Source organism: Thunnus albacares, chromosome 15 (genome assembly GCF_914725855.1).
Source record: "Thunnus albacares chromosome 15, fThuAlb1.1, whole genome shotgun sequence".
NCBI classification, from domain to species: domain Eukaryota; kingdom Metazoa; phylum Chordata; class Actinopteri; order Scombriformes; family Scombridae; genus Thunnus; species Thunnus albacares.
The window spans coordinates 29,012,458-29,038,645 of NC_058120.1; the positions used below are offsets into that span (position 1 = coordinate 29,012,458).

The following is a 26,188-nucleotide window of genomic DNA, read 5'->3' on the forward strand; positions in this document are numbered from 1 at the left end:
GTTAAGTTTTATTGGTGGCAGCTGAACAGTGATCCAGAAACAGCAGAAAGTGAATTAAGAATATGTGTCAATAAGAAATAGAGTAATGAAACTCTACAGGTAATTATTAATGACGTTACACAATAACAATCAATACATGGAGGAAGTTTTCAGATGGCATTCATGAGGAAATTAAAATAAATAACCTGTCTCTGAATGAAAGTCTGGTTCTCTCTGCAGCCGAGGTAAATAAATGATAATCAAAAATATGCGACTAAATACTTTTAATAGTAAGTTCTTTCTGATTTTTTCATTTTTAAGTCTGTTCACCCGCTTCGGATGTTATCACTCGATTGATATTTGTGTTATCAGTGGTTATCAGCCTCGTAGATACGGGTTAGAAGGGACCTGCTACACCTGCTAGTAGGTTCAGAAGGATGTTATCATCCATCGGTAAGGAGGCCGTAGTAATCATGACCAGGGGAAGTGACATAGTTCAGATGACGTCAGTATAAGATGATTGATAAGATCATTTTTCCCTTTAGGCAGGTGGATGGCAACATAGTTAGAGATAGTTAGAGATGAAAAGAGATAGTTAGAGATAGTTAGAGATAGTTAGAGATGGTTAGAGATAATTAGAGATAGTTAGAGATAATTAGAGATGAAAAGAGATAGTTAGAGACAGTTAGAGACAGTTAGAGATGAAAATATATAGTTAGAGATAGTTAGAGATGGTTAGAGATGAAAAGAGATAGTTAGAGATAGTTAGAGATGATTAGAGATGAAAAGAGATAGTTAGAGATAGTTAGAGATGATTAGAGATGAAAAGAGATAGTTAGAGATGAAAAGGTATAGTTAGAGACAGTTAGAGATAGTTAGAGATAGTTAGAGACAGTTAGAGATAGTTAGAGATAGAGATGAAAAGATATAGTTAGAGACAGTTAGAGATAGTTAGAGATAGAGATGAAAAGATATAGTTAGAGACAGTTAGAGATAGTTAGAGATAGTTAGAGATGAAAATATATAGTTAGAGATAGTTAGAGATGGTTAGAGATGAAAAGAGATAGTTAGAGATGGTTAGAGATGGTTAGAGATGAAAAGAGATAGTTAGAGATAGTTAGAGATAGTTAGAGATGGTTAGAGATGAAAAGAGATAGTTAGAGATAGTTAGAGATAGTTAGAGATGGTTAGAGATGAAAAGAGATAGTTAGAGATAGTTAGAGATAGTTAGAGATGGTTAGAGATGAAAAGAGATAGTTAGAGATAGTTAGAGATGGTTAGAGATGAAAAGAGATAGTTAGAGATGGTTAGAGACAGAGATGAAAGATAGTTAGAGATAGTTAGAGATAGTTAGAGATGAAAAGAGATAGTTAGAGATGGTTAGAGACAGAGATGAAAGATAGTTAGAGATAGTTAGAGATAGTTAGAGATGAAAAGAGATAGTTAGAGATGGTTAGAGATGGTTAGAGATGGTTAGAGATAGTTAGAGATGGTTAGAGATAGTTAGAGATGGTTAGAGATAGTTAGAGATGGTTAGAGACAGAGATGAAAGATAGTTAGAGATAGTTAGAGATAGTTAGAGATGAAAAGAGATAGTTAGAGATGGTTAGAGATGGTTAGAGATAGTTAGAGATGGTTAGAGATAGTTAGAGATGGTTAGAGATAGTTAGAGATAGTTAGAGATAGTTAGAGATAGTTAGAGATAGTTAGACACAGCAAGCAAGAGATGAAAATTCAGGACCACCATTCACCTCCGTCTGCCGTTTAACCTCGTTAACCACGTTTTACTGTATTCATAACCGATGTTTGCCACGTTTAGACATGTTTCAAGTGACCATTTTAACCCAAACCTTGATCTTTCCCGAAACCTAACCAGACCTGAACCACAGCGTTGTCACATCATAAAACATCGTTATTTTGTACATAACATAACATAACATAGCAGCATATAACCTTTTGTTAGGTGTCACAGTCCTGTTCCAATGGGTTGATATGCACCTGCTAGCAGGTGTAGCAGGGCCCTTTCTGACCCATACCTATAAGGCTGATAACCACTGATAACACCCATTCAGTCGAGTGAGGCCTGTTCCCTAAAGATAGTGATTTATTTACACACATCAGTCATTGGTGAAAATCTTTATCTCGACTTAAAGTTTAAGTTGTTACCAAACCTGTCAGCTGAAATGTTTTCAAATCAGACATATTTCTCTTCACTGTCAGATATTAAACACTTCACACACTCCAGCTCAGACTGGAAACACACACAACCTAACATGATTATCACATTCAGTGAGAGCTAAAAAAATTAGCTTAAGGCTAACAGAGCCTGTTGGTTTTAATAGGAAATGCTAACAGTTTTTTGATGATTGCAGCACCACTTTAACACTTCAGCACCTGATGAAGGAAAAAAAAAAAAAAAAACCTGAACAAAATTTTAAAAATATGATTTCTTCCCCTCAGTTGCAGGTTTCCCAAACATTTGGGGGGGACTGAGGTGAGACAGCTAATTTCCACAGCAGGCAAAGTTATTAGTTTGACGACGTGAACATGTCACACCAAACATTACGCACTGCTGGGCGGAAATGAAAGAACTGGAGGGGAGGAAAGTTTGATTACAAATTCATTAAAATAAGTTTAAATAGAGAATATGGAACCTGTGCACCTGATTTCTGTTTAAATCTGGACAAGACAGGCCTGCAGCTTCCTGCAGGGTGCTTTGTTTTCTGTTTTCATATTATCTTTTTAATTATATTGAAACTCACTTTTGATGGAAATCAAACACAAACAGCTTCTGACATGGTTTTAATTTGTTGTATGAGTTTCACTTTAATTTGAGGAGTCTGATGGTTGGATTCCCCTGTATGTGTTTATACTGTTAAATGTTCATCTTTCAGTCCGACAGCTGGATAAAATCCATATGAAATATATATTTATATGTGCACTGTATACACTTACAGTTTGCTGATCTGCTCTTTCTCTCCTGTTTATTTACTCAGTCAGTGTTTGCAGTTTAAAATATTATTTGAACTTAAAACGTCACAAAGAAAATCAGTATTGCTGTCAGATAAAGTACAGTAATGTCTTCTTTAAATAGTTTTTGCAACTTGATCATGTTTGCTTCAACACCTAACAGAGAAAAATTTAATTAAGATTTAATTAAAATTAAAATGTCATGGGTTTACAAAAGAGCTCCATGTATGCCTCAGCAGGATTTATCAATGTTTTTATAATATTTATTAATGTGGAGGTAACTTTACTTTGAAAAACACCTCTTCCTCTTTTCAGCCTGTTTGAACGGGACTCTGGTTGGTTTTCCTCCTCGGAACGATTTGTTTGTGTAGATCTGAACTCAGGGATCGTACTATCAGGGACCCTTCAGAGGAAGTGGTCTCAGTTCATACGTGGTTGGAACGTGATCCGACCCGCATCTGACTGAACACAAAGCCGCAGGTTTGAGCTAAATGGCTCCTGTAACCGGGAGCAGCTTTGCATGCTGGGATGTTGATGAGTGAAATCGACAGCTAGACGGAGACCTGAGACTAACAACCGAGTACGTCGTCTTCTTGTTATCTGGGCAGATAGGAGCTTCTTCAGGAATCTTCTTCCTGTGTTTACATTCTTGCTCATCTGACCAATGAGAGGAGAGTTCTCATGTGGCTCGTTAGTAATTTTAGTTTGCTTGGATTTTTCTCTGACTGCAGTATTTTTGCATGAAAAAGGGTCAACTTTATAGATTTGCTATCAACTCTTCATTTGCTCTCTGAAACCTTCATCAGCTGACCCTTAATGTACATGAAGAAGTATTTACTCAACAAACAAATACTGCTGAAAACAAAAAGCTTTTGCTAGTAGACTCTAGTAGGTTTTTCTCTGCAAGTCTGCAAACAAATGTATGTTTTGCATCTCTGTGTGTTTTACCTTCAACTCCTCCTTAACTCTCTGTTTATCTATAGAAACACAATGTGACTGAGAATAACATCCCTCCTCCTCCTCCTCCTCCTCCTCCGCCGTCTCTCTCTCTCTCTTATTTTCCTGTCTTCTCTGCTGTCGGTGGGCGTCCCCGCCCTCCCACCGGGCCAATCAGACGAATTTTGATGCGAGTCTGTTGTCTGTCTGTCTCCCACTGCTCGCAGATAGGCCGGCGTGCCGCAGAGCCGCCAAACACACAGACACCTCACACTGAGGACGCCGACGCCGGCCCAGACAGCAGATACAATGTGATCACATGACGTATAGGACACTTATCTAACCGATGGACTCTCTCTCTCTCTCTCTCTCTCTCTCTCTCTATGTCTGATTTTCTTTAGTTTTGTTTTGTTTGCAGGGAATTTCAAGTTTAACTCTGGGCTTCATATCCCGTACGGCGCCGTTAGGAACTTTGTGTGTATGTATGTATATTTCCTGCCTCAGTCTCATAAACTTTCATGGAACGAGCTGTAGATTTACGTGACGTGGACATTAAATTATGTGAGGACAGGAACCGACGTTACAAAATGATGAGGAGGAGGTCAAGGTCGAGACAAACAGCGTCTAGACGGTCAAAAGGGGGAGTCTTGGATAAAATATTCATGTCCGACCGTAAAGGTAGAGTGAAGAGAGGTAGAGAGAGAGGGGAAGAGAGGAGGGAAAGGTTAAGACAAAAACAAAACAAAGGTTTCAACTTAAACAGAAGCTACTGATTATCTTTTAAAACAAAACGTGTTTTACAAAGTACAACATAAACAGAATTAAATTATCAGTTCACCCAATTTACAACATTTTCTCTGTTACTTCTAGTGATATCTGGAGGCTTGATAAACTTAATTTCCATTTAAATGTAATTTCATTACTCAGTGAGATGGACAGTTTTCCCGTCTTGCAGGTTTCTACGGATCCTCCTTGACACCCATGCCTACTATTATTATTATTAGTTATATTTCTATTATTATTCTAGTTGTTGTTGCTGTGCATCTCTGTGTCTCTAAAGCCAATCGGTCGAGGCAGATGGCCGCCCACCTAGAGCCCGGTTCTGTTTGAGGTTTCTTCCCGTTAAAGGCGAGTTTTTCCTTGCCGCTGTCGCCAAGTGCTGCTCATGGGGGGAATGTTGGGTCTCTGTAAAATAAAGAGTGCTTGATCTGCTCTATATGAAAAGTGTCCTTGTAATTTTATCAGAAACTATGATAAAAGGACACAAAAATGACAAGATTTTCACTAACAACTTTAGTTTAGCAGCTAAATCAAGTCAAGTTAGGCTAAATGTTAGTTTGAAAATGAGCTTCGGACGTCGGAGATGAAGATTAATGTCCGCGTTCGCGCTGAGTTATCATAATTGATTCTCCCGTAAAGTGGACAAGTTTCAGAGATATGAGATTTTGACATTCTGCTCAGTCTTTTCCAGCTTTTCTCTAATCAAATTTACTCAGCTCCAACAACACAACTGACACTATCCCCTGAGAAGTAAAGAGTTCCCGGACAGACATATATTCTTGCTCTCCTGGATTTGATTCGTTTCTGCTCCAGCAGTGATCTCTCCACATTTTCTGCTCCCCGGACGGATGATTTTTCATTCTATTTTATTCTACTGTGTTGTATTCAGTAGAGACTCTCTGCGGTGAGACAGAATGTCATCCTCCACAGTGAGACTCTCCTTCTCCCTCTCTTCACTTCCTCAATTAGGCAGCTCATCCATCACCATGATTACATGCTGCTAATTAAGCAGCTAATCAGCTAATTACCCAGGAGCAGAGAGGAGCGAGGAGTGTGTGTGTGTGTATGTGTGTGTGTGTGTGTGTGTGTGTGTGTGGTGTGTCTCTTAATGCCAATTTATGAATGTGTTTTTTTTTCTTTTTACATATTTTACAAGATAGCAATTAAACAGCAGTTTTGCCAGCTCAGACGTTCAGTAGCATCCTTATATATGAACTACAGACTCAGTACTTTCCATCTTGGCATTTAACTGGGCTCATACGAACATGGTTTAGAGCAGACCACAGGAACACAGACCTGAAACAGCGAGTGCCAGAGGGGGGTCTGAATGATTCAGGGGGATCTGCAGGCCTGAACGTGCCAGGGGTTATAGATATTTATTGTGTCTAAGTCATTCTGGGCATGCATTGAGTTGGTGCAAAATTTCTAGCAGCGCCACCAATCAGAGACATTGTTTTTCACAAGAGAAAGCAGATTTTCTTTGCTTGGGGTTGATAACCACAGCTGTTTCTGCAGCCAGGTAGGATGTCTGGTTTTACACATGAGGAGAAGATGGATGACTATTGTTTTATTGTGATGTATTACTGTCATCTTGTGTCACAGGTGACATGTAAGGAAGGTCCAAATGCAGTATAGAAGGAGTCCAACTGAAATCACATTTGGTGTCTGTGCCTGTGTTTGATTGACAGCAGCTGGACAAACTACATGTCAAGTGCATTCCTAACAGGGATTTTGAAGAGCAAACCAGCATCTAACAAGTCAGAAGTGACATTTGCAGGTATGTTTACAAGCTATTTAATGTGCTGCAGCTGAGCAGCTGATGGCCATTGCCATTATCTAGCCTGCTAACTGACATTAGCGGTGCACCTTCCGCTGGTGAATGTTTGTTCAGTGGCTCGTTCAACAAGCTACGCTGCAGGACAAGATGTGTGTTCATGTTTGTTAGTTAGATAAGAAGGAGACTTTAGCAGGGAAGCTAATGTTGACTGTTGTTCAGAGTCTGTGGCTCTTGTGTTGTGTAGCAGGATGCAATCAGGCTCAGTGTGACCGTCTGCTCTGTGTATGATAGAATAACACGTTATCACTTTATGCAAGATTGGATTTTCTGTATTGAAATAATGTAAAAACTACGGGGCACACACAGGACAAGTGATTTACAGGGTAGATATGTTGCTGTAGTAGACAAAAAAAGCAATTTCATTTCAGTAGGACTTAAAAAAAAAAAAAAAAAAAAAAGGTTTAAGCTTAGATTTCCCTCATGAACTCTTTGTTTTTCAGACTGCTTCAAAAAAAGGATCAAAATATTTCCTCAACATGAAAGGACAGAAAGAGAGAAAGATCACAGGGCAGCTTTGACATTTCATCAGTTAAATCATTATTAATTCTGAATATTAATGCAGGGCGATGTGATTTGAATTTGGGAATATGGAGGACACAGTTTGATGTGGAGATCGAACTCTCGACCTTCCAGGTCACTGATCCTCAGTTCCAAGGACGTCCCCTCAAAGAGCCGGGCCGTCCGAGTGCTTTTAATTCGCAGATAGATCCCGAAGCTATCCCGAACCGTCCTCACTGATAATCTTATTACATTAGTCTGATTCTGTCTGAGGGCTCCTGACCCGGCTAACACCAGATAAGACAGATACGCTGAGCTTCATTGATCCCTGAGGGAGAACTTAGATGTTACAGCAGCAATGTAAAATGTTGCTGGATGATTAAAAAGGTATTCAGGATTAGAATATATCAGGCAATAAAGTAGAGAGAATGAAATAAACGTTGAATAAAATAAAACAATAAAAAAATTAGAGGAGGAAGAGCTTCTTTATGGCGTCAATTAAACGAGCAGCCACGAGGAGATCGAATCCCCAGAGCTATTGACATTTCACCATATTCAATATGACAGATATGACTGATTAGTTCACCGGGCAACCTCATCAATAATCTGCCTGCCAATCAAACGTGACCTTTCGCAGTGAGGTGATGAATTAAAGGGGCCACGGGACGATCCGATACCAGCAATCCAATCCATCAAGACTGCTGCCGTGAAGGGAGGAAGGTGTCGACGGCGGTGGTGTGGTGATTTTGGTGCAACTTGTTGTCCTTTGACAAAATGGTATTAAAACCAAACGTACAGGGATTTGTGCTGCAGAAACATGCTAGCGCCACAACAGCTATAACAGGTTACAAACTATAAAGCTTTCAAGTGATGTAACGGACCTTCTAGTGGCCATATTGGAGATTCAGCACTCTTGCAGCTGGATGTTTTCCTGCAGAGGCATTTTACGTACAGTAGGTTGTTCAGGTTCAGTCAGGACACACACAGGACACAACTGAGCCAATCAGAGCTTTGTTAGCAAGATTAAGATGATGGGAACGTCATCTTCCTCATACAGAAATAACAAGCTCTAGCTCTAGTCATTGCTCATGGGTGAGGGAAAATATGTCCCACTCCCAAACAGAAAATATTTAACATGAACAAGATGTCAGACTGAATAATGACATGAAAATAAAATGATAAAATGAGCCTGATCATTTGGGCTTATTAAGGTTTCTTGCTTAGGATAATTTTAAGAAGAATATCATAAGCATGATTAAAAAAAAACATATCACATAACTCACTGCATCATCAGCAAAGAGGAAAAAGAAGACGGTAAACATCGAGAAGAAGAAGAACAAAAAGTATTGATGGTAAGTGGACTGCATTTATATATCCAAAGCGCTTTACTATTTGCCTCTAATTCATCTATTCACACGCTGATGTCAGTGAGCTACCATGCAAGGACAAACACTTTGACATGTGGACACGAGGAGCTGAAGATCGGACCGCCAAGCCTGCGATTAGTGGACAACCTGCTGAGAAACCTTTTTTTTTATGTGATAATTGTCAATATGGAACAGTAATACATATTTTAGTAAAGTATAGTACTTTAAAAAATATGTGTATCAACTGGAGAGAGAATGTTTGTAAAAACTTTCATGAAGATTCAAGTTTCATGTCGTGTTTTATAGTGAGACCATTCAAAGGTCTAAAACAACCTATGTCCATGTGAGTGGAATAAAAAAGATTGTTCTGCTGCATCATTTTGTTATAAACCGTCCATCATGAGTCCAACGATATTGTAATCGCTGGAGTGCTCTTTCAACCATAGAGGTTGCAGATCAGAAAGTGGGCATATTAATAATTTTTTTTAAGTGTCATATGCGGTTTGGAAGGCATTGACGAAGGATCACAAAATGCTCATGTGCCCTCTGTTTGGGAAAGTAATTCATTTGAAGGACTTGGTCTTTGTGGCAAAGATTGCCTAAAAAGATCGTCTCCACCAAGGTCAGAAGAAATGAAACTTTTAAAAGATAAAATAAGCCTTCACAGAAAACCAGCCAACCCAACAAGTTTGAGATTATTCTCCTTCAAGGGCAGGATCAAAGAAATGACCCAAAAACACAGAGGAAGACACACAGGTACATGAGAGCAAAGACAGACACAAAGAATAACAAGCAGACTGTCTTTACCTCCATCTTCTTCCAGATGTCGGGGTCGTTGTTCTGACTCTGAATGTCCTCCAGCAACTGTTGCACCAGGAAAGCACCTCCACGCACGTCCACCGGGGGCACTGCGAGCTGCAGTCGCCTGTCTGCGGACCTCCGTCCCTCGTCCTCCTCCGACTGCAGGTCACTGAACGGGCCGGACTCTATGCTTTCATCCAACGAGGGAGCGATGTCGCTGGAGGAGGTGGGGCTAAAGCGGCTGACGAAGTTTCTTCTGTAAGGAAGCTGAGGGAAGGTGGACGCGAGAAGGTTGAGTAAATATATTTTGGATCTACAGATGTAACAAAAACATGAGAAGATAAAATGCTGTGATTTACCAGCGGTGGCAGAGGTGAAGGAACGTCGTCCCCGCTCTCCCCGACGCTGCTGACGTTGTCCCCGCTCTCGCCTACGTCCCATTCCGGGTTTAGTTCCGTCAAATCCCAGTCATCCACATCCTGCAAACCCTCCTGGGCAGAGTCACAAGCACCGGGCCTCTGCACGGGCAAAGATTAAGTTGTGACAAAAACATTATATTAATGTAAAAAATGAACATTAAGTGTTTATTAACTCAGGTTCAAATTCTGTGTATCTTTTTATGAGTTTAATCTATGTTGTCGACTAACCAGTGGGATGGAATGAGCCAGACTTTCCAGTTTCATGGCGAGCATCTCCGTCTTACGGAGCTGAGCAGGGAGAGCCAGGAACTCCTCTGACCCGTACCAGTGCTCCCTCTCTGGGCTGGCTTTTGATGAGACCTGGGCCCCCAGCTGGATGGAAGGAGAGGAAGAGATTATCTGATTCAAACGTTCAAACACACTGCAAACAGATATCAGCTGCATAAATAAAGTCAGAATAAGAATCAGTGTTGTTGGACAGAAAATATTTATGTAATGTGCACCTGCCTATGCTGCTACCATGACAACCAATAAGTGGAATTATCCACCTTTCCATAATGGATAAGTGCCAAAAGTAGATATTTCCCTCAGGACAAAAAAAAAAAGGTTTGTCTAATTTCTCACATTTATTCAGACACAAAAACAACCTCCGACTCCCCTCCTCAACAAAACATTCACCTTCTGCCCCTGGTGCTTCACAATCCAGACGGCTGTCTTGCCGGGAGGTGGTCGGGGGTCCGACTCCTCCCCAGACGCCTCCGGGTCTGAGGAAAGGAGCTGCTCTCTCATAGGGGAGGGCAACGAGGAGTCAGAGTCCCCCTCACTGTGTGTGTGTGTCTTCATCTTCGTCCTGTCCATTTGTTTTGATATTTCATCCTGAGACATCGGGTCCTGGAGAGGCAGGGGGGCGTCGGCGGTCAGGCCGGCCGCAGACGAGCTCCTCTGGTCGGTCAGCGGTCTCTGTGCGCACCCCTCTGGGTGTCCACCGTGTCTGGAGCTCATATGGCTTCTCTGGAGGTTGCGTCCGTTCATGACCTGTTTAGTAAAAGGGAGTTTGGGTTAAAGGGGATTTTTTTTTTTTTTTAGGTTGCTCTGGTTTATTTGACAGATGCTGGAGAGGAAATCACCTGGTTTGCAATTCTAATCATTGTTTTACCAGATGGAAACAGGTGCAGTTCAGGTGGAATTATAATTTTGTAATTATACTTTTCAAAAGTATGTTAGAAACTCAAACCAGGAACGTTGCCAGCCCTGAAGCTAATGGGCAACTAGCACTTTATGGCTCTAACAAGACGCCAACTAAACAAGTTCCTGAGGAGCTGCTGGTGATGTTACTACTCATCCCAGTATCCACCATTCAAAGCAAAAGTATCGCAGAAAAGATGTTTCGACGCCTCGTTTCACCGCACCAAATATCCCGTGAAGACCTCAAACGAGGCCTCGTTACGTCACGCTCGTATCAGAGATAAGTGACGTGCGCTTCTCAATCTGCCGCAAATATCTAAAAACAGAGCTGAGATTTTCATAGTATAGACTTTGTTGTATAAAATAACAACAACAAAAGCAGTAAGATAAACTGTTTCATCACAGTCTCAGGTTTAATACACAACGTTTTCTTAATATTGATTCGGTGCTTCAGAAAGCTCCGTTTCCCCAATCAGTCTGAAATCAATTAATTTATACCAAACAATAAAGTCTACATTTAAACATTCAACTCACTGTAATAACCGAATATAGATGTTGTTGATGGTATTGTACTAAACAACATTTAGTACAGCCTGACACCCCCGCTACTGATCCAGTTGGAGTCTCCCACTTCCTGTTTGACAGTCAGCTGATCTACCTGGAGGTAAGAAGACTCGCTAACTGCTGTTGAATATAAATAAATGAACTGAGTGATGAACGTGTGGTTCTTTTACCTTGTAAATGAAGTCAGCGTGTGTACTGGAGAGTTTTGCTACTGATAGCTAAGTTAGCTTAAACCTCGTATGTACTTCTGTTCAGTTAAACTAGCCTCAGAGCTCATTGAGAGACTGGTTCAATGATCTTGACAAATAGATTGGATTGAATGACTTTCAGATACTAGTGTGTACGTGTTCACTACAACCAATGTCTAAGGTAGAACTATTGTCTTCCTTCAGCTGAGGACATAAGCCATAAATAAATAATTGCAGATCTTGAGAGAGCAGTGTGCGTTTCTTTTTATCTTCTCTCACTTGAACTGCATCAATTCTCTTTACTTAGACCTCAGCACATAAATCAATCACTTTCCTCCAGCTCATGCAAAATGCTGCCTTTAACCAACTCTTTGCACCTTTGCTCCCTATGAGTTCAAAAAACTCATTTTTAAGTTTTTACCAATAACTTTTTGTCAGACCCTCAGTAATGGTGTTGAATTGTTTATCCCCTTGTAAGCCACAGCGCAGCCTGAGATCTTCAGGCAGGTGTCTCCTGGTTGTTTCAACCACCGACTGTGTTAATAGGGTTGCATCCCAGCGGGGGAACCTCCCTGTCTGGGCATCTCAGGCTAGTCAAATCTGTAGTGTCTATTAAACCACATCTAAAAACTCTTACCGAAAAGGTTTCGTCTGACGTTTTTACAAAGTACTCCTGTTTTTATAACTTTGGTCATTTTCACTGTATTTTAACCTCTTTCGAATTGACTTTTTTAAATGTTCTTCCTGTGGAACCATCTTCCAGATTCAGTCCGGGGTGCAGACACCTTCTCTACGTTTAAGAGTAGGCTTAAAACTCTCCTTTTTGATAAAGCTTATAGTTAGGGCCGACCAGGCTCGCCTTGGATCAGCCCTTAGTGATGCTGCTATAGGCCTAGACTGCTGGGGGACTTCCCATGATGCACTGAGCTCCTCTCTCCTCCTCCTCCTCCTCCTCCTCCTCCTCTCCATCTGTATGCATTCATGTAAAGTTTTTGTGCTTTCTCATCTCGCAGGAAACCCTGGGTTGCAGGCTGAGCCTTCACGGTCCTTCGCGGTCCTGTTGGCGTCCTTCCCCGGCTATTGCTACTGCTCTTGCTACGTCTATTGCTGCTGTTTCTTTCTCTCTCTCAACCCAACCGGTCAGAGCAGATGGCCGCCCACTTAGAGCTGGGTTCTGCTTGAGGTTTCTACCCATTAAAGGGGAGTTTTTCCTTACTGCTGTCGCCAAGTGCTGCTCATGGGGGGTATTGTTGGGTCTCTGTAAATGAAAGAGTACGGTCTCGTCCTGCTCCATGTGAAAAGTGCCCTGAGATGACTTTTGTTGTGATTTGGGGCTATATAAATAAAAACTGATTGATTGATTGTTTTATTTTGTCTTTTACTCTCAGTTTTATGGTTTTATAGAAATAGTAGCTTCACCATGGCAAAGTAGCAAAGTGTGGGGGGGTTTTTTAGTGGTGAAATGAGGTTGATCCATTTTGACCAAACTTCCTCTTTACAAATTGAGCAGAATGCAACTCTGCACCCACCAAACAAAGTGATTGTTTTGGTAAATAATCGGGTAATAAATACAATCAGACTTTTATGGACCATTAAAGAGATCCTCGCACTGCTGATTCTAGTATCTATACCTAACATCATCATTTTATTTATAAAAATATCGTGAATCTACAAGGTTTAAATTTGTGCAACAAGGATTATTGTCTGTGTTTCAACCTCTACAGATCTTCTACATGAAAGCCTCATCAATGTGAAAAAATGTAAGAGGGACGAACCTGCAGGCTCTCGTAGGACTGTGAAACATTTTCTGGGTAAACTGAGTCAAGCTCCAACCAGAACTTGGAGCGGTCTGGAGGATCCATGAGAGAGGGGGTGCTGCGACTCAGCTCGGCCTGGAACTGGAGCCCGGAGAGCGGGCTGATCTTCCCCAGATGTCCCCTGGTTCCTCCGTCTGACAACAGGGCAGCCCTCTTAGGGAGTGACGGTTGTGTGGGTGACACCTCAGTGCTGTGGCTCACACCCTGCAGCGGGCGCTTCGCACTCTCACTGTGATTGGACATGCCGCATTGCATTGTGGGTACTACTGAAGGAGGGTGGTGGGTGTGGTCTGTTGAGTCACCGGGCGTGGTGAGTTCAGGTAAAGTGTTATGGAGTTTGTGGTTTGAGGATCCTTCGCTCTCCTCTGACCCCGGTTCTGACTCCGGGCCTTGGGCTGCTTGATCGACCTCCTCCTTCCTTCCTTCCTCTACCTCCTCCTCCTCCTCCTCCTCCTCCTCCTCCTCGCCTTCTGGCTCCGGTCCCTGGGTCTCGGGCTCGTCACTGGGACTGTAGTCGCTCAGCTCGAAGGCGGTGATACCGCAGTCCAGAGAGAAGTAATCCTGGCTGCAGCGGATGGTCAGCTGACCGCAGTCGTCCACCTCCGTCAGAGCGTCCAGGCGGGTCTGAAGGTGAAGAATTCATCACGTTAATTTATGAAACACTGAGCGAGGAAGATCAAAAAGACATGTTCTTTCTCCACATCCTGTTACTTTTAGTAACAACATGTAACTACACAAATATTTTCCAACAATAACAGTATGATGAGTGGATGGAAGAAGCTTCTGATGATAAAAATATGTGTTATGTGTCAGTGATTCCCTGCTGGTGATGCATTATGAAGAAACAGATTGACAATATTCTGGTTTTTCACTGTTATGTGCCTTCATACCTGAAACGTATTGAATGTAAAATGCCCCGTTGTTAAGTTAAAAACAGCTCTTGAGTTTTTGAGAAATGCAGGACGTGAAGCACCTTGTTATGAAGTAACGAGAGCTGACAGAGTCTGACAGCAACAGCAACCAGAAGTGGAAATAGAGAAAAAAATTGTGGAGAATAGTTGGTTCTTCTGATGATAAAGATTCACTGCGAGACATCAGTATAGTTTGTTCACACAGTTTTCAAAGTATCAGTACAAAAAAATGTAACTGAGACAACAATTTATCTTCAAGTAATAGTGAGATATATGAAACTATAGCCCTGCTGCATGTGTGTGTGTGTGTGTGTGTGTGTGTGTGTGTGTGACCTCGTGCTGGTCCTGGCTGAAGGCCTGCAGGATGTCGGTCTGGCGAGTGTAGTTTCCGTTGGAGTCCTGCAGACCCTGCAGCAGACGTTCCTTCAGGACCAGAACTGAGACTCTCAGCTGGTGCCACAGCAGCTGCACCGTCCTGAAAACACATAAACACTTTTAATGAAAGGACACCCGTGTAGTTTACTAATTACATAACTCATAACTGACTGGATCTGAATTACAATAATGAAACTGGACCTAAGAGGGTCGTCTGATTCTCTAATCTGCTTTTTATACTGCGTGCAGTTTCATGGGTCTCCAATCTTACTTTTACTTTAAAATTGTCTGGTTTCTGAATTCCCTCATGACATGTTTGATGATTAAATGTTCTAATGCATGTCTTTGTCTTATGTAAAGTACTCTGAACTGCTTCTGTCTTTAAAAAGATGCTACGTAAATAAACCTGTCTTGTTTTCTTATCTCACCTGATGTCAACGATGATGTTTACAGAGTAGGACAACAGTTTCAGGGAGAACTCTGTCTCCAGCAGGGCATGAATCTGCTCCACATGGTCTGAGATGTCCTCACAGATGTCCTAAAGTTACAAACAGACACATGAAAAAAAACATGAGTAACATTATAAATATGACAAAATGTCAGAAAGTGATGTTTTAAACCGAAGAAGAAACCAAACACACTCGCAAACACATATTTAATCCCCTACCTGATCACAATTACAACCGTGTCTGTGTATAACAGTGCGGTATAAGTCTATAAGAGCTGGTAGGAAACAAAAACATCTTCAAAATACAACAGCAGGAAAAGCAGAACTGATGAGGATACGTGACTTCATCGTCTCCGGTTTTAAAATGTGAGTCAGTTTCATGTGGGATCAGTTCCAGGTTTATATGTAAAAAAAAAAAAAAACACAGAGAAGACAATCTGTCTGTCTGTCTGTCAACGCTGTCTCCATAACACGTTTAATACTGGATGAGTTTGATATTACTGACCTAAATTCAGATGCTGTAAAACCAAACAGACAGACAGACACACAGACAGACAGACAGACAGACAGACAGACAGACGGACTCCAGCAGGGAAGCACCAGTCTAAAATAATAGTGACTCTTAAGCACAGCTGTACTCAAGACCTCATGAGTCAAGTATAAGAGATCGAGTCAGAGAAAAGAGACAAGTCCAGATACGACCATGTGACACCAGTAAAAACAAAACTGTACCCAGTGGATATTCTTCATACTGTCTATAATGAGTCATCTGTGATATAACTGCAGACAGACAGTAAAGCTCTGTGGATTTAGAAGAGTCAGGAACATCAATCTGCATCATAAATGTTGCATTATTTGCTAAAATCGTCATATTTTTACACATATTTGTGCATAAAACTACAAAAACACTACGGACGATAAGTTTTTATGGAGAACTGACGGCTGAATATCAGTCTGCTATATGACAGCGGCCAGGCGACGCTGAGCAGGAAGGAAAAAAAGAGTCAAAACAACCAAAAGACAGAAATAAAAGTCAAAGATAAAAGAAAGAAAATCATGTTGAGATGGAGACCAGACTCCAATACTTGAAGTAGAGATACACGTCTACTGTCATGATGACCAAGCAGATCAGAACTAGTCATCAGAGAAAAACACATTATGATCATTATGATGATATAATACAAAGTTGACTTTAATTTGGGGATATTTAATGATGATTATATTGCAGTAAGTTATTGACTGTAAGTAGTATTATTATTCGCTAATGATTAATTATAATATAAAGTATAAAAAAAAAACATTTATTTATTGTCTAACATCAGAAAACTGCTTTCACTTTATTGTCGTATCATTAACTAATCATTGCATCATAAAGTGCCTGCATTACATCATGTCCTGAATCGCTTTACAGCATTTTCAAACTAAATCTGAATAATATGTATTTTCTTTGTTTGTTTCGTTTTGGTGCAAAAAAAAAAAAAAAAAAGGCAACAAAGCAAAACCAGCTGTGACAGCAGCTCTGGTGAGAGTAAAGTGCAGCTTTTATATAATAAATACTTAAAACAGAGATAAACCTGCATCTTATCAGCAATAAATAATAACCAAACATCATTTTTTGTTTGTTGCTTTGTAGATGAACTCAACAGAGACTACAATTAGATGACCTTTAATAAAAGCAGATGACCTGGTTTCGAACCCTCGATACTTTACATCGACCTCGGGCCGCTGAGTCACCGTGCTGCTCCATGGTGACCTGCCTCAACATCAACACAACACCTCCTGCTCTGCTGCTGCGAGAATGTAGGTCACACACGCTGCCAGCTTGGCTCACGCAAGCTTGGCTAACGGTGTGACCTGCTGAGCACCGTTCCAAAATAAATTTGTCACTACTGTAAGTGGGGCTGCGGCTCGGCTGGAACAAGCCGCCCGCGTGTAGTCGGGGATAACGTTCATACAACAGACAGGCTGCAGAGCACACACAGATTTACATGTAACTGCGGTGTTTGGTATCCAGGTGTGTTGGGCTGAATGAGCGTCCGTGGCTCCAGAGCACCGTGTCAGCCTGCTGTGCCACTTACATGGCTGCCAGATTTAGCTTGGGGGGGGGGGGTTTGGGGGGGGTGCAGATGGGCTGAGAGGCAGCTCTGCTCGGTAGCACACAGGCCAGCTTACATCATTCATCAAGAGTGTGTGGCGTGAATCCGGAGACCAGGCATGCCAGATTTAGGATGCTGTGGGAGGAAGATATTTCAGTTTGCTTTTTAGGGGCTGAAGCGCTAGACGACCAATTGAGCAGAAGTCCAACACCCTATTAAGGCCGGTCGCACCAGCATTTAAAACAGCGAGCAAATTTAATTGATTTAAAGTCACTCTCCACTCAAAAACTGTGCAAATCTTTCATGTCCAGTTTAATCTTAGTGAACTTTGAGAGGCAACTCCCCACGGCAGCACTGTACTTTTAGCACAGTTAGCAAAATAGCTAGCTTGAACGGCTAATGTGACTTGCATTTTCTCAGCTGGTTAGCTAGCTAGCTAGCGGGTATCTCGACATCAGCTCTGCATGAAAAAACGCAGCCATCTCTCTCATTTGAATGGGGGCAGAGCGTTGACACAGTGGGGGGTGCAACCGCAGAGGCTAATGAGCTAATCAATACTTATACTTTCACATTTAAATAGCCATATTTTTATGTTAGCAATGAAAGTGTGATGTGAAAGCCTGTAGTGTCAGACCCACAGAGAATTATAACCAACTCTGCAACTCTCTGGAGCCTCTTTTACACACATATTTACACATGGATGATGTCATAAACTGTATAGATTAGGCAGTACCAGTAAGATCTACATAACCTGCACTTATCAATATTGCAGAATACAGACAAAGTTAGAGACTGGCTGGTGAAGAAAGAGCAGCATGTAGAAGCTAAACTATTTGATATTTTTTATCAGGAGTTGGTGGAGACCAAACCAGAGCTTAAAGGGGAGTAAATATTGGACTCGTACAGGATGCTAATGTTGCTCTTTGGCTGCTGGATGTGTAAGTGGTGCAACTGTTTGCTAGCATAATAGCCAAAAGAGTGCTATTCTAGCTCAAGTGCATTAAATTAAATGCAAAAATATCTAAGATGTGCTCTTCTTCATCTGTCTTAGCCAATTCAGCAGTAATTCCTTTTAATCTCGCCTCTTTTTTTAATTTAAACAAATAGTTTAGCACATTTTAATACACCCAAAACACAATGAAACAAAAAAGACTGTGTTACGGCTGCTAATCAAGAGCTGAAATAACAATCTTAAGTATCTTTTTGTCCAAAGTAGACACTAAAACCAAACTTTAGAGCTTTTTAACTGACAGGAATCGTTCACATTGGTGTTTCTGTACTCGCGTAGCCGCGTCCCTGAAGAGCTTATTGAGAGTCTGTCATGTCTTTCTCAATTAGAACATGTGAAGTAAAGTTTGTGTTTTATACGACGCTTTTATCTCAAAAACTGAACCCACAACTCCGAGGGGGGACGTCTCTGCTTCATCAAAAACGCTCCGTCGGGAGGTCAAGAACGGCCCCGAGAGGAAGGAGTGCGGTTCACAATTGTTCACACACACACACACACACACACACACACACACACACACACACACACAAACAAACTTGAGTAAAGTTAAATATACACACACACTGTACATACACAAATTCATACATAAAAATCCCTAAAACACGCACAGTCCCTCATCTACAGTACATGTATTTGAACTCATAATTAACACACACACACACACACACGCACACATGCGCACGCACACACACACACACTCAGTTTCGTCATCAAAGCGCTGTCATGTCGTTCTAAAACAGTGGTGAAAATGTCACCGGTGTCTTTCAGATGCTTCAATAATTCACACACAGCTTTCAAATGCTAATACAGACACACACACACACACACACACACACACACACACACACACACATGCACACACACACATGCACACACACACACACACGCAGCACTCAACAGAGGGCCCATCTGATTGAATTAACACCAAGTCTGTCGTTTCCATCTGAAGTCATTTGTTAGAAGATCTTCAGTCCAGTCAGACTGCTGGGAGCTAATGAGACCCTGCCATGTGTGTGTGTGTGTGTGTGTGCATATCTTAACAGTGTCAGTTTAACTGTGACTATGTGTGTGTGCGCCTCAGGGTGCAAGTGTACGTGTCTTCTGAAGGACGTATGTCCCGGTGACCTGATTTTTCAGTTTATTTTGGTTCTTCTGAGTTTAAGTTTTACATAACAAACACTCGTCTTCTACACTGCAAAAAAAAAAACATTCAGTCCAGCAAAATCTCCATAAAAAGTTTTGTTGCATAATTCTCTTCTTTCCATCTGTGCACTCAGTATATTACAAACAAGTTTTAGGGATATGAGAATATATATATACTCTTAAAACGGCAGAAATGTGCCAACTTTCAGAGATTTTGCGATACTGCACAGCCAGAGACAGATGTTCAGATTTAGGTTTTGTCATCGCTAAATATTTGCTAAACTGAATATCCAGAAAACTTAATATCACAAAGTATTGATGTCACAATATAAAGTTAGATATACATTGCTAGAAGATTTTATCATTAAAGCTCACACCTTATTCCAAACAGTTTTTTTTGCCAAAATACAGCAAAATATTAAAAATATTTTGGGGCGTGGGGTTCTGAGAGCAGCCAATGAGTGAGCTAAGATTCAGTTCTGACCAATGAAACAGCAGAAGTCTTGTGTGTTAGCCAAAATAAGAGTATACAGACGGTGAAGAAGTGAGCTACGGTGCACTCTGTTCTATGAAAGCTAGCTGCTCCAACTGACTCCTGTTCACTTCCCTCTAGAAATACTGAGTCAATCATTGTTTTCAATGAGTCATTCTGGTCTCAATCTTTAAATTCAGACCCTCTTATAAGCGAGCTGGTGGTCATTTTGGAAATTATTGCTCCGTTAATAAGATCTTACAGCAGCTTTGATGTCTGCCTACCTGTTAGCACAGTTTAGCTAAAGCAGCTAACACCTTACTACGTCCATCTTTATCTTTGGTTTCCGTCACATGACAACGAGCTGGACAAACAACAAAGCTGATCGATGCGCCGCGATCATGTGACTCGACACACCTGAAAATTCATACAGGCAAAAAAAAACTGAGAACACGGTGAGAACTTCAGGGACATTTCAACACTTTCACTTTTAATTTGACTGACAGTTGATTAACTTTGAAGGGCACTTTTGCCTCGAGCATGTGTCTATACACACACACACACACCCTGGTATATGTGTGTGTGTGTGTGTGTGATTTCCATAATACACATTCTAACTCTGGAACACTCTAGTAAACTCATTTACTAGAACATGTTCATTTAGAAGGAGCTCATATTGAGAATCAACACATCTCTATAATACACACACTCCATCTTTGGCTCACACACACACACACACACACACACACATTTTCTGGCATCCCGGTCACGTACAGTCAAGACATGACCTGTCAATCACGGAGTCCTTACATCCAGCAGGGTTTCTAATTGCCTAAAATCAATCTGAAGCAAGTCGACTCAGGCTTCAGCTCCAATCCCAACTCACCCTCATCACCGCCGACATCAAGGGCTTCAGAGCGGCTGCGTTCAAACCGCCTGCGACAGCTCGGCCTCATCCACACCCATTCGATCTAATAACCTTCAACTCCTCCACTTCAGCCCATCAGCGCAGCGTGTTTTACCTTGGAGATCAAATACTCTGTGCTCCTTCCCCCCCTCCCCCCGCCTTCCCCCCCCGGAGTATTCAAATTAACCGGCTTCAAAGACGACCGAGACCCGCTCGCGATACAAAGACTTGTTACAGTAATTTTTTGGTAGCTTCTGCCAAATGCCTCCAAACTCGTCCTTTTAGTCTGCTGCTGCTGCTGCTGCCGCTGCTGCTGCTGCATTTACAGCCGGCGTGTTCTGGACGGTTTATCTGAACTCTGCAGCGGTTTCTACTTCTTCTGTTCGGTTCCTTCGGGCAACCTGAGCTACATCGGGACCACTTGCAAAACCCCTAAAGTCTAAAATGTACGTTGTGCATATCTGCAGCTCTTTTTTGTCAAGTAAAAAAAAGCTCCGAGCTGAACTGAACTGCCTAATCTGAAGTGTCACTCAAAGCTACCAAATGTCTCATGTTGTCCTGCTGCAGATATGAAACAAAGAAACCAACATTTCCAGGGTTGAAAACAGATTCCTGGTTCACTCTGACTGCACTAAACACTACAAATCACACCCAAAGTCTGGCTGTAAAACTGTCGAATACAAACATTTTGTAAGGAGTGTTTGGTCAGATTTACTCTTTGATCAGACATTTTGCACAGTTCTTTATGTTAAGCCTTTAATCACAGATGCATTTTGTTAATTGGCTTTGGGACTGTATCCTGTTTTAACACCTGATACTGAAAGATTTCCAACAACACAAACGCCTACTGATGAGCGTGTACAGTAGGCGTGTTAGCAGAAACCTACTGCATGTAAACGTCTGTATGTACGTGTGAGCAGCGCATTTCTGCTGACTCACAGATGCAAAAGCAAGGGATTAGAAAGAGTGTAAGGGATTATAGATGGAGGGAAAAAGATGCAGAAAAACATTAAAATCTGGATTGATGCTTATGTTTCTTCATGTGTTCTAGTTGATAATAACGTCACAGAATAGGAGCCTGTTGCACTGGACATTTAGTTTTCAAACTTTCAGGGCAGAAAAAGATCTATAATATCGTCTAAACCGGAGTTATCTGAAGTCAGACTGATTCGAATCGTTGTAACGTTTGGAGGGAAACTATCAGGAAGGAGGAACCTGCTGTGTCACCTCGTCTTCTTCTTCTTTTGTTTTCCGCACGGCAACACGTCTGTCACAATCCTTTTCCAGCTCTTCATTGAATGCTCTGTGACCATCGAAGATCACGTGTTCACAACTGAAGATGATTTACAAAAGTATTTTAAACTCTTAAACCGAACACACACACACAGTATTTCTATTTCTACTGAAAGTCACTTGAGTAAAACATTGTCAGAAAGCTTTTTTCTTCTCTATTCTCATATATAAAACACTTTGTTCTGTACCAAACATGGTTTCTGTGTGTGTGTGTGTGTGTGTGTGTGTGTGTGATGGTTTCAAAGATGGTCGCGTGCCTCTGGAAAGTTCCTCCATGTGTGTCGACCCGCCACAAACATCCTGCTTTCACTGGAGGTAAAAATCAAACAGCTGCACCAAAACGCTGTCAGGTTTCCGTGTTATTATAACACCAGGAAGCTTTCAGGTATTTGTGTTTTAATACACAAAAAAGTGATCGTATGACAAAACCAAAACTGCATTTAAAAAGGTGACTGAATGTTCTTTATGCAGCAGAGTTCTTTAATTTTGACCTTCAGTAGTTTTAAGTGAAGAACAAGCTTCAACTGTCAAAAAGGTTTCTTACCTTTTCACGACGTTTGAGTCCGTCTTTAATGTTCTAAAATTCACAATATCTGATCTCCTCGTGTCCTAAAACGCGCCTCAAACACGAAGCAAAACAATCAAAAAAAGTCAGAACGTCAAAGTTCAGGCAGCGCGTGGTTCTTCTGTCCGAAGCTTCAAACACTCTGCTGAGTCCATGTGGGAAATGGTGACCAACTGACGCGCCAGCAGTGTGTGTTTGTGTGTGTGTGTGTGTGTTTGTGTATGTGGTGACCTGCTTCTTTCGCGGGGGTGTTGGAGAGAGGAGGGGTGACAACAGTTGGGGAGGTTATTTTAGGACCGACCTCACCCAGCCCCCCACTCCGCCCCCCCCGCCTCTCCCCAACACACACACACACACACAGATGCTCGAAATACTGGGTGTCATTCTTGCCACTTAAAACACACACACACACACACACACACACTTTCCCCTCTGTCTCTCTCTCTCTCTCTCAGACATATAAACGTAGGACTTTGCTGCGTTGGCCGATCACATGCAGCGCTGTCCAAAAGTTTTAGGCACTTTAGATTCTTATCCATCATACCATCAGGGAGGCATCTGATCATCTGCGGAGTGACAACGAGCCCAAACATCCAGCCGGAGTCATAAAGATCTATCTTCATCAACAAGAAGAAGAAGAGGAGGTCCTGCAGCAGATGGTCTGGGCCTCCACAGAACCCTGATCTCAACATCATGAGATTAAAAACTCAGTATCATGTGAAATATGTCAAATGTAAAATGCTGATACTAACTGATAGGGATGTGCAGAGAGCCCAGTATTTGTATTTGTATCTGTAATTATTGAGGCAGCAAAATTATTTGTATTTGTATTCAAATAAAAGTGGAAAGAGGCTTAAAAATCTGTTTATAATTTTAGAAAATTAAAGATGAAAATTAAAGTGATGTCCAAATTAGGAAATGTGCATCATGTAGCAGGTGGATGTGACTCCCCTCGTTGAGACCTGCTGATAGACGTCACAGCGGAGCAGAGGAGAGACACTGAGATAGCGACTATAACCGACCTGCTCGCTGGTATTTGACATGTTTTGTTTTTTTCTTCCCCAAAAACAAATAATTTAAAAAATATTTGTATGAAACAAATATTCATAAAAAACAAAAAAACACTATTTGTGCTTTGCCGAATAACATATTTGTATTATAATACAGAGTAGTATTAACATTCATTTAGAGAGTCCAGCTGATGAATATAAATCCAATATTCTCTCTTTTTATCTCTGTTTTGGTCTCCACCAGCTCCTGAGGAACATATGTGTCTCTTTATCTGCTCAATGTTCCACTTTCTTCACCAGCCAGTCTGGTCTGACAGGAAACGTGCCGCAAAACTAAAAGTAGGAGCTAAAAGAGGCTAAAACGCTGCTACTAGAGCTGCAGAGTTGTTGACAGTCATTAGATTCATTCTTCATATAAAAACAGTGGTTGGTTGCTTTGCCGATGAACGTTTGTTTCATACAAATATTTTAAAAATTATTTGTTTTCAGGAAGAAAAATAAACCATCTCTATCTCAGTGTCTCTCCTCTGCTCCGCTGTGACGTCTATCAGCAGGTCTCAGTGAGGGGAGTCACATCCACCTGCTACATGACGCACATTTCCTAATTTGGACATCACTCCCGGAGTTGGGGGTGTTCCCCAGAGATAAAGCTGAACTACTGACAAACATGAAGTGCTCCCAAGGGACTCTCCATAACCGCAAGCACAGCAAGAATCGCCTTTGAAGTTCTTCTCTACATGTTACACGCTGTGCTGTCTCTGTGTTACGGGTGTATAAACAGGTAGAGGTCTGTCTGCAATGAGGTGATGAGTAAAGTTTAAGCTCAGTATTCAGCGCAGTCGTCTATGATCTGGGAAAACTCCAGTTCGAGACCTGGCGTGGGGACCTTCTTCGTAAGGTAGTTAGGTAATTTCCTAAAATTAAAAACGTAATAAAAACAAAAACAGGATTTTTTTAAGCCTCTTTCCACTTTTATTCGAATACAAATAATTTTGCTGCCTCAACAAATACAGATACAAATACGAATACTGGGCTCTCTGCACATCCCTATTCTATACTCATGAGGACCCTCATGGAAATAATACAATCCCTTGATAACCTGTTAACATAAAGCTAAACCTGACCTTAACCCCTAAAACCAAGTCTGGACCCTTAAACAGCCCTTTCAAAGATCTAAAGATCAAACACAGACTTACAAGGTTTATGTGCTTTTTTGCTTTTCTTTCACACACACAAACTTTCTCTTGTCTGCATTACGACGGCTGCTACAGACATTGTGACAGTTGTGAGGAGGACGAGGGACACACAGAGAGAGAGAGAGAGAGAGAAGTGAAGGTTAAGGCTATTTCCTGGAGAGAAAAATATGTTTTAATCATTACAATAAAAAAAAAAAATGTAAAAGTCTGAAAACAGAGAGTTTTGTTGAGAAGAAAAATGTGCAAAAAAAAAAACCAAACCTGGACTGAAAGGTTAAGCAGCAGATCAGAGCACTACATCGACCTACAGTTTTCTCCGTCACCGGGCCTGCTGCTGCTGCTCTGACTGTCTGTTACAGTGAAGTAAGAGACAGAGTTTTGTTTTTAAGATGCAAGAGCTCATGAGAAAGGTGGGTTTTTAAAAAAAAAAAAAAAAAAGGCTTTAAGAATTCCTCAGGAAGTCCTTCGTCTCTTCCTGCGCTGATACACGACTGTATATTTGTATTTCTTTAATTTCCTGAACAGTAATCTTAAAGATCCCCTCCAGACATGTATTAAGACATATGAAAATACTCGGCTCGGAAACAATAATATGCGTCTGATATGTTTGTTTTTTTTCCCCACAAAAAAAAAAGTATAATTATCGAGTTAAAATCCTTAAATTGCATCTCCTCTTTCTCCTTCATGAAAAAAATGTTTCATTACAGAAGTTTAAAGGTGCAGTTTGTAGAATTTAGTGGTGTCTAGTGGTTTAATTAGTGCATAATAACTGAGAATAAGAATCATTGTGTCTTTGTTATCTTCGAATGAGCCCTTTATATCTACATGGGGCAGTAGGTCGCAGGTCACGTTGCACCGCCATGTTTCTACGGTAGCGAGGGACCTCACTGCTAGACGCCACTAAATCCTGCAGACTGGTCCTTTAACCGGTGGACAGAAGTCGTCTCCTTCTTCATTATAAAGTCTGATCTCAGTGTTTGTGCACCGGAAGCTTCACAGTTTTCCACATCACACTTTCGTCTAAGCTGCATTCTGGACCACGATTTTTGGCTTCCAAACTATTTTCGGTCACAAATCACGCTCGCAGACCCGCCCTCTTAAAATCAGATTTTACAATGAGCTCAGAGAAACTTTTCACTTCCTGTAGCTGAATGTGAAAACTCTGCACATACAACATTCTGCATGGCGAAGCTCAAACATCCAACTTGTAGGAACAAGAAGAAAAACATATTTTTTGGAGTGAAAGGGGGAGGGGGGGGGGACTATAAATGTTGTAAGTATTTTGGAGATACAGGCTTCTCAGCTGACAGTGATGATATTTGAGTGAGTGAGTTGAAAAGATCATCTGAACTCTGTGAACCAGCCGCTACCCCCCCCCCCCCCCCTCCCTGCTCGCTTTCTTCCTTCCTTCTATCCTCCTTC

At 41.4% G+C, this 26,188-nt stretch overlaps 1 protein-coding gene across 2 annotated transcripts in view; it reads right to left on the reverse strand.

Annotated features, from left to right (window-relative positions):
* akap6 (A kinase (PRKA) anchor protein 6) overlaps positions 1 to 26,188 on the reverse strand; it is a 243,609-nt gene that overhangs the window by 160,143 nt on the left and 57,278 nt on the right. The window contains exons 5-11 of one of the 2 annotated variants that reach the window (XM_044373900.1): positions 15,056 to 15,165; positions 14,586 to 14,727; positions 13,300 to 13,965; positions 10,266 to 10,622; positions 9,816 to 9,959; positions 9,528 to 9,686; positions 9,175 to 9,435 (exon numbers count right to left, since the gene is read on the reverse strand). In XM_044373900.1, coding sequence (XP_044229835.1) covers positions 9,175 to 9,435; positions 9,528 to 9,686; positions 9,816 to 9,959; positions 10,266 to 10,622; positions 13,300 to 13,965; positions 14,586 to 14,727; positions 15,056 to 15,165 — 1,839 coding nt within the window. The remainder of the gene's footprint in view (positions 1 to 9,174; positions 9,436 to 9,527; positions 9,687 to 9,815; positions 9,960 to 10,265; positions 10,623 to 13,299; positions 13,966 to 14,585; positions 14,728 to 15,055; positions 15,166 to 26,188) is intronic. The other variant, XM_044373901.1, reaches the window with a different exon arrangement.